This window comes from Hydra vulgaris, chromosome 15 (assembly GCF_038396675.1).
Source record: "Hydra vulgaris chromosome 15, alternate assembly HydraT2T_AEP".
Taxonomy (NCBI): Eukaryota; Metazoa; Cnidaria; class Hydrozoa; order Anthoathecata; family Hydridae; genus Hydra; species Hydra vulgaris.
In genome coordinates this window covers 44,263,977-44,274,006 of record NC_088934.1, presented here as the reverse complement: position 1 = coordinate 44,274,006, position 10,030 = coordinate 44,263,977, and the positions used below count along the sequence as shown (strand labels likewise).

Sequence of the window (10,030 nt, the reverse complement as noted above, 5' to 3'; positions counted from 1 at the left end):
AAATGTTTTTTAAATGACATTTTATGGCTATACTTTGAAAATTTAAATGAATTCCATGCTATTTTAGCTGCTATTAAATTACAATTTATTGGAGACAGACCTCAATTTATTGGAGACAGACCTCAATTTAAGTTCAAATATTAGGCTACGTAATTTAATTTATCCTAAACAAAGTGAAGAACATATTTTCATGTATTTGTTTTGCAAGAAACAATATAATCACAAGGAACGATTTATATCACTCGTCACCTCAATACCAAACGCAAGGATAAGATTTCTGATAAACAATTGAATACCCAGTAAACATTGAACAGTTGGTAAATAGTTGGTCCGATCCTAATAACCAACTATTAGCTACAGTTGGGCCAACAGTTGGCTATTTAGTTGGTACCGTGAAAAAAACTTACCAACACTTAGCCAACTGTTTTATAAACTGTTGGTACCATTAACGGCCCAACAGTAATAAAACAGTTGGCAAACAGTTGGTACCATTACTGGCCCAACTATATGATTTTTTTCGCGATTTTTTAAATTCGCTTTTGCACTTTAATTGAAAGTGCAAATGTTATAAATGTTTACAACTATTTTTACAACTTGACGTGATGGTGAAAAATGAGTTGCATATTTAAAATCAAAATGAGAAATGCTATATAAAAAACAAATTGTTTGCTCGGCACCAGAAAAATATTTTTTTGTTGACCTGTGTAATAATACAGTAATAATTATTGTAATAATAACAGTAGTAATAACAATAACAACTACAACTACAATAATAACAGAAGAAATTTACAACAGTAGCAATAATAAAAAACTAGCAGTAAGCAACACTTAATAGGGGTTATGAGTATTTAAATCATTAATAACAAAAACACATTAATAACTTAATATTAAAAAAAAAAAAAAATACAAATTTATCTATAAATAATATTTTAACTTTGACTCCCTATCAGCAATATCATTGCTTATAGTTAACGACATAAAGACCGCATTAACATCAGGTTAAGTTCTTTTTAAAATCTGTCACAACACAGGTACCATGAAATGGAAGTCAAGTAAAGCCTGCAAAAACCTAAAAAAAGAAATTTAAAAAAAGTTACAATTTTTTATTAAAAGAGTATTATTTGCATTTTATTGTTAGTAGAATTAGGATAATAATATAACAGAAAATATAAAGAATAAAAAGTAGCTATAACAGCCTAAGTCTATCAACACAAAACACGATAGCGCATAGCATAAAATATTTGTAAGCACACAATACTATCTCCCAAGTAATTAAAAAAGTTTTATTAATTTTCCCTCTCATCTAAGAGAGAGAGAGAGAGAGAGAGAGAGAGAGAGAGAGAGAGAGAGAGAGAGAGAGAGAGAGAGAGAGAGAGAGAGAGAGAGAGAGAGAGAGAGAGAGAGAGAGAGAGAGAGAGAGAGAGAGGAAGAGAAAGTGTTTCCAAAGCAGCATGTTAAAAAAAGTAAAAAAAAACACGCAATAAATAGTAGTAACTGGTTTTATTATGTTACCAGTAAATAAAATTATTTTTACCTTTGTTTTAATTTCCAGCACTTCTTAATTAAGGTCCAGCTTCTCTCTAACTGTTGACTTATGATTAATAGAGTAAATTTTACATCATATTAAATTTACAAAATTAAAACATGTTTTAACAGTAAGCAAACTACTCAAATGATGACAAAGGCAACTAAAAAAAAAGAACATAATTATGTTTGAAATTGTAAAAAAATTTAAAATCATTTTAATTCAAAACTGTTATTAATTGTTACTAAAGGGTGTTTTTTTTAGAGGTATAGAACTTTAAATTGCAATAAAACAACGATGGATTATTCGATTGACAAGAATTTTTTTTTATTAGAAAGATAATCTTGTGGCATTACATTTTAAATATAATTTCTGGCATATGACCGCCACGGCTGGCTCGGATGTAGTCCAATCTGGACGTCCAATTTTCGATGACATTTTCCAACATTTGTGGCCGTATATCGGCAATAACACGGCGAATGTTGTCTTCCAAATGGTCAAGCGTTTGTGGCTTATCCGCATAGACCAATGACTTTACATAGCCCCACAGAAAGTAGTCTAGCGGTGTTAAATCACAAGATCTTGGAGGCCAATTCACTGGTCCAAAACGTGAAATTAGGCGGTCACCAAACGTGTCTTTCAATAAATCAATTGTGGCACGAGCTGTGTGACATGTTGCGCCGTCTTGTTGAAACCACAGCTCCTGGACATCATGGTTGTTCAATTCAGGAATGAAAAAGTTTGTAATCATGGCTCTATACCTATCACGATTGGCTGTAACGTTCTGGCCATCATCATTTTTAAAGAAGTACGGACCAATGATTCCACCAGCCCATAAAGCGCACCAAACAGTCATTTTTTCTGGATGTAACGGTGTTTTGACATACACTTGAGGATTATCTTCACTCTAAATGCGGCAGTTTTGTTTGTTGACGTAACCATTCAACCAGAAGTGCGCTTCATCGCTAAAGAAAATTCGCTTACGAAAATCGGGAACAACGGCAATCTCGTTTTGGGCCCATTCGACAAATCTACGCCTTGCTTGATGATCGTTTGGCTTCAATTCTTGCACGAGTTGGATTTTGTAAGCATGCATACCAAGATCCTTCCGCAAAATCTTCCATACAGTGGATGGACACAGATCCAATTCCTGTGCTCGATGGCGGATAGACTCATTCAGGTCTTCCGCAATGCTACGCTCTACAGTAGCAATAGCTTCTTCTGTACGCACTGTACGGCGTCTCTGGGGATGCGAGTTATCAATAAGAGTAAACGTGGTGCGAAAACGTTCCATGGTTAATCGAATTAACTGCTCTGATGGATGATTTTGTCGAGGATAAAATGGATGTAGAGCGCGATACGTATTCCGCACAGAACCATTATTTTCGAAATAAAATTGAACTATTTGCAAGCGTTGTTCAGGCGTAAGTCTATTCATGATGAATTGCCAAACCAAACTGAGAATAAATTTTGATTTACAGGTGACACTTGTCACCTGTTAAATCGGTCGCCATCTTGAACAGTAATGCCAACTTAAAGTTCTATACCTCTAAAAAAAACACCCTTTATAAATAGTAAAATTCATACTTTGCTTTGTTCTAAATTGTCTAAAGTAAAATTAAATTAACAGACAATTAAATTAACACTGCTTGACACTTAATTCTATCAAGTAAGTTTTCTGCTCGCTGAGTAGAGAACTTACTTGCCAGAATTTTTATTTCTTACATTTCCACAACGATTAATTTCATCTTGCCTAGACCTATCTCAGGGTGGCCAGCTAAAAGTAAATTTTAAATTCCAGGATTTTTCAAGGAAATTTTGGGTTATTCAAGGAAATATTGATTTTTTCTCGACAATAAAATGGACCAGTAAATGCAAAATATATTGTCTTAGAATGAAACAACTAAATATTTATATTTGAATACGCATATAAATTATACATACATACATATATTAATGTAAAGTATATATATATATATATATATATATATATATATATATATATATATATATATATTTATATATATATATATATATATATATATATATATATATATATATATATATATATATATATATATATATATAATATATATATATATATATATATAACAACTTTTTTATTTTATCTCTTTTTTGGATTGCTCCAGTTTTTTAAATGAAAGATCAAGGTCTTTAATTGTTTGTTCTTTTTCTAAAATTGTGTTTCTAAAAGAATTTGCTTTTGCAAGGACAGTGAAGTCTCTCTTTACTTCTGCGTCAATGCTTAACTTGTCATCATCAGATTTGAGAACTTAAATGCACTTTTTAACAATTTCTTTCTGTTTTTTAATAACTAAAATATCTCCATCAATCAATTGACGTTTCCTGCTTACTATATCTAACTTTAACTGATCCTTGTTCTATCCCAGATTGGCCTTGAGATAACACAAAAATGATAGCACAGAATTTCCACGATAAATTTCTTGCTGTCAATTTACACAAAACTCTGAATACTTCAGAGTTTTGTGTAGTTAGACAGCAAGAAATTTATCAACAGAATCAGTTAACTTGTTAAAAGACTCAAACTTTTCATTAAATTGAACACTTTCTGCACTAACAAATTCATCATATTGTTGTTTTGCATCATCTGCATCATCGGTTGAAAGCCATTTTAATGCACTTAATCTCTCAGCTAGAGCCTTGAATTTAACAGCCGATATTTCCTTGTTTTGAACCATTTCATTTGGAGACAAAGATGAAGCATTCCTCACTAAAGAATATTTCAATGGGCATCTTTCTTGTAATTTTTGCAATAACATGATAATCTGTTTACATTCCATTATAAACTTAGCATCTGTTTTAGTGCAGTTCCGAATTCAATTTTGTTTACATCTAGGTGGTTGTTTGATTTACCTACTCCAATCTTAATTAAACTATATGCAGTTGCAGCTTCATTTAAAACTTTTGGTTTGAGAATCATTTTCATCAAACTTCGCAACATGCTTTCTAAACTGTTAGATAAAAATGCAACCATAGGTCTGTCTGTTTGAAATAGAACTAGAAATCCTTTCAATTTTTTAGCAAGATCTTTGAAAAACTGCATTCGCAAAGGTACAAAATTGTGAAGATGATGATCTACCAGAACTTCATAGCTCTTACTTTTAGGACGTCTGCTTTTGCATAGTGATTCCCAATACTTTATAATTTTAACCATGTTTGGCCATACACTAATGCCTCTTGAAGCCACACCTTCATCTTCTACCCAGCGAGTTGCACAGAAACTGAGAAACAATAAAATCCAAAACTATAAATGGTGAAATGCTCTTAACTTATATATAAATATAAAAGATAAGATAACTTATTATATTTTTTTCTGTTCAAATATGCATACTTACGGCAAAGCAAGCTGGTCAGTTTCTATTCATCTATTTTAGCTGGTGACTCTTTGAAAAGATTATACATTGCACGAAATATTTTTTATAACTCCTACTTTTGGGAATTTATTGCTGTCTGTAAGGCACTATGAACTATGTGCAAACTGCAACTGCCCATATTAACTATATCAGAATATCGTTTTTCCTGTCTATGTTCATCTAACATTTTTAGAACCTCCCAATTAACATTAGGACCATCCATTGATACTTGAATTAGTTTTCCAAGATCAAACATCTCTGTTGCTTCAATAAGTTTGTCAAATAAATTCTGTGAATTAGGATGTCTGAGGAATTTAGAATCAATATATCTAGCTTTTACAACACCAGAATTTGAATCCCAGTATCTAACTCCACAGTCCATTTGTTCATTTTTAAAGATTACATTCATACTCTCATCATATGACAAAACAAAGATGGGTGATGCTTTGACTTCAGATATGCTCTCGATAGTATGGTGCTAAACCAAAATTTATGAGGTAGCCACATTTTGTTTTGCTTAATGCAAACTTTGATGCTATTGTACTATCAGAGAACATAGATTTGAATATTTCATTTAAATTTAAGCATGATCTTAAATAAAAATGCGACATTACAACATTTAAGGTCCATATTATTTCTGCCTCGGTAACCAGAGCTGGAGATTGAAGATCCTCTATAGTAGGTTGTGGCATTTTGTCATTTAAAACCTTGTTTGAATTGGGAAAATGTTCTTGTAAGTTAACAAAAGCTGCTTTAGAGCCAGATATTTCTGTAGTAAAATCTAGGAATGAAATGTGTAAAAAAAAAAAAAATTAATATCCGGTAAAGTGCACAGCTAATCAATTTGCTCCAAGCATTCCAAAATTCAAAAACATTTTTTAAAATAAAAAGTAAAAAATCAAATCAAATAACTAAAAAACTACCTGTAAAGAATATATCAGCTGCATTATGTGCCCTTTCTTTTTCTTTATGCTTCTTACCAATTGCATGGGAATCCAAAGCAGATACTCCCACATTAGAAATAATAATATCTGTTCGACACCAATTACATCTGGCTTTCTTTGAATTTGAAGAACAAAATTTTACCCAAGAAGAATACTTTTTATTGTATAGCCCTTCTGTTTGGAAATGACAGTTCTTTGACTTGGGCACATAATGCAGCTATAATATATATATATATATATATATATATATATATATATATATATATATATATATATTATTTGTATATTTTACTTTCTATATAATTAGTAGAATTAATAATACATATAGTAAAATTAATTAAAATATTTTGATCATTCCAGAAAATACATAATCAAACTAAAAATTTTGTAAAAGATGAAAACAAGAAAACGGAATTTATAATATTCCATTTTCTAGTTTTCATAATAAACGGAAAATATAACTCTATAAAAAAAAGTTCCAGGATTTTTTGTAAAAAGGGGTGTTTTTCCAGGACTTTTCCTGGACCTATAAAATTCCAGGACTTTTGCAGGATTTCAAGGACCGCTGGCAACCCTGTATCTCTTTTACTTAAATACAACTATTTTCAAGTTGCCTATTAATATTTACATTAATAACTTCTTTGAGCCTAATATTATCCACTTCAATTTCACTATTATCATTAAACATATTGCCAGTAACCAAATACATGGCCTTGGCCTAGGAGCCCTGCAAAAAAAGGCGCCCCAAAATCGAATTGCAACAAAATTAAATTTTAATTTTTGGAAAGTGCATACATTTTTATTAGAAAGTAATTGTGTAAAAAATTTTACTTTTTTGTTTTTCTAAATATTTTTGTGATAAAAAAAAAAACAAAATATTTTAAGACGAAAATTAAACAAAAAGCATTTTGCAACATTTTGTTCATTAGTATAAATAATAACTTTAACGAACAATCAACTTTACAATTTTATTCAACATTTGACATTTTTTTAATAACACTACGTTTTTTTATTAAAAGTTCAACCAAGAACTTTCTAAAATATTATTTTCTAGAATTACTTAGTTCAACTTATCAAACCAAGAAAATAACCATAATTAGGGCTGTTTTCTAATTAATTAATAGTAGTAAACATTTATTTGCAAAACAGCCTGATTAATTTTCCAGATTGATATTAAAAACGGTAGTTAATAAATTTGTTTTTTATTATTTGTGCATAATGTTTTAAAATAATCGATTTAAAATAAAATGAATGCGTTTATTTTAAGAAAAATTTTGCATGCTTTTAAGTAAAATATCTTAGTAATTGAAGAAAGTAATTGTTTTAAATTTTAAATTGCATTAAACTTAAGCAATATTTTGACGCTTTTAAGTAAAGTAAATAAGCGTGCTGGGAAAAAAGTAATCATAAATTTTTAACATTTGTTTTCCTGTTTATTTTTAACAAACTTTTGCTTATTTATGTAGGCCATTTTACTTAATTTTAATAATAAAAAATAGTGGAGCGTTATCTATTAGTAAAATCAGTGCTCATAAACAATAGCAATTAAACTAATTGTGTTCATTTTCAGAATCTTTTAACAGATATGGGAAGAAGCTATAAAAGTGGAGCTACAAAAAGAAAGAATAAAGCAATAAAAGAAGAAAACATAAAGAAACATCGAAAACTTGATAGTTTTTTATTAAGAGCAGAATGTCATGGTAATTCACCAACTTTAGCTAAAAAACTATGGCATAAGTAAAGAGGCAAAAATATTTGATTTTGTAGAGGACTTAATTAATGAAACTCAAAATTTAAACGAGCTATCGGAACTCAATAAGGAGAGAGTATGTTTCCCTATCGATTTGCCATTGAATTGGTAAAGTGATACAGGACTTTGGGAAACTCTTTCAGCTGAGGATATACAATTTTGGATAGAGAACGGTCTGTTAAAATGTTAAAATGCAGATTATGACTTTAAATCCTCTAAAATGATGTATCAAGATTGAGATCGATATTGCTCAAAAAACTTGTTAATGGGAAAAAAGTAAATGGTGAAACATTTAACAGAGAATGGCTCATATATTCCCTAGCATTAGGTTGTGTATTCTGTTTTGTCTGCAAGCTTTTTGAACCCTCAAAATGTGTTTTAGCTTCAACAGAATATAAAGATTGGAAAAATTCAGGGGCATCAATTCAGGGGCATGAACACTCATCAGACCAAAGAAAAGCTTCATTAGCATACTTTTACAGAAAAAATAAGGTTTTTTAAATGATCAACTTCTTAACGAAATTCGCAAAGAAAAAAAACTACTGGAGAGAGGTTGTAAGAAGTGTTATAGCTGTAATTTGCACATTGATCAAAAGAAACTTAGCAGTGGTTCTGGAAAAACAAACTACCTCTCAAAGAAAACATTTAATGAATTAACCGTATTGATGGCAAGAAAAGTTTTGCAATCAATCAGCAACGATGTTTTAAAATCTAAGTATTATGGATTATCAGTAGATTCAACACCTGATGCGAGTCATAAAGATCAACTATGTGTGATCTTGAGGTACATTGATCAAATTTCTAATGAGCCTATTGAAAGATTTGTCAACTTCATTCACATTGATAATCACACCGGGGAAAATTTAGCAAATGCAACCGTGGACTTTTTAAACGCAGAATTGAACTTGGAAATCAGCAACTGCAGAAGCCAGTCTTATGATAACTCAAGCAATATGACTGGAAAATATAAAGGAATGAAAACTAGAATTTTGGAGTTCAATAGGCTGGCAAAGCTTATTGAACTCCAAAATTCTTGCCATGTTCAGGTCATTCTCTTAACTCAGTAGGAGAGGCTGCTATAGATTGCTGCATCAAGGGAATCAATATTTTTGGTACTTTTCAAGAACTGTACAATTTTTTCTCAAAGCTTCTACAAAGTTGTGTAGTGTTTTGGAACAGTTTGCAAGTAGTTCATTGAAATCACTATCGAATACTCTGTGGAGCGCTCATGCTGACTCGGTCAGAACCATTCACCAGAACTACAATAAATTAATGGAAGGATTGGTCAAAATCAATGAGTGTGAAAGTTTTGAAACATAAAACAAGAGCTGTGGCTGGAAATTTACTATCGAAAATGGAAACTTTTGAATTTGTTTCACAAACAATAATATGGGATCAAATTTTGCAACGAATGAATGCTGTTTCCAGGCCTTCCCAGGAGAGGCGTGCGGTCGGTCGCTTTGAGTGACCACGCATATATATATATATTTTTTGAGAGTTTGGCCACGGTTTTTAGCATATATTAATGACGCATTTTTAAAAAGGCGCTGAAAAAACCTAACTAAATTGTCGTATTATTTTATTATTTTTATTCATAATTTATTTCTATTATTAATATAAAAATATGAACATAAAAATGAAATATATATATATATATATTTATACTTATTTAAAAAAAAAAATTTTTTCTTATTACAATTTTTTTTTTTTATGTCTAGTAAACATAAAAAAAAATTTATTTATTTTTTATTTATTTATATTATAATTATTTATAATATATTTTTAGGTGTTGATTTTTTCAGCAACGATATTTGAGACAAGTCGAAAAAATAAACAGAAAATGTGACCGAAAACTTTTTTAATCTATTTTGAAAAATATGCTCTGCTGACGCGGATGCGAACCCGGGTCTCCGCAGCGCTATGTAATGTCTTAACCGAATGAGCTAAAGGTTCATATCCTTATCAAGAACCTTGTAGATAATAATTCTTCTAGAACTTAGAAGTTATTTTTTGTAGAAAGACATACTTATGCGAAAAAAATTAAAATTAGAAAAAAATTATGTAAAATAAAAAAAAAAAAATTTTGTTATAAGAAAAAAAAATTCAAAAAAAAATAATATATATATATATTATTTTTATGTTATTATTTCCTTATTAATGAAAAGAATAAATTATTTAAAAAATTACAAAGTAATACAACGAATTTAATTTGATTTTTTCAGCCTCTTTTTAAAAATGCGTTATTTTTAATGTATGCTAAAAAAGCGTGGCCAAGTTATCCAAAAAAAAAAAAATATCCGTGTTCACTCAAGGCGTGCGACCGCACGCCTTTCCTGGGAAGGCCTGGTTACCAGACATAGACTATTTACAAAAGAGACACCATAATAAGAAAGCGCTACTAGGTGAAAACCGATCA

The 10,030-nt window shown here is 30.1% G+C and overlaps 1 protein-coding gene across 1 annotated transcript; it reads left to right on the top strand.

The window, feature by feature from the left end:
* Positions 1-7,449: 7,449 nt before the first annotated feature.
* LOC136091981 (uncharacterized) lies at positions 7,450-9,460 on the top strand. The gene is made up of 4 exons (XM_065819702.1): positions 7,450-7,564; positions 7,997-8,106; positions 8,211-8,660; positions 9,401-9,460. The coding sequence occupies exons 1-4, from the start codon at positions 7,450-7,452 to the stop codon at positions 9,458-9,460; spliced, it is 735 nt and encodes a 244-aa protein (XP_065675774.1).
* Positions 9,461-10,030: the final 570 nt, after the last annotated feature.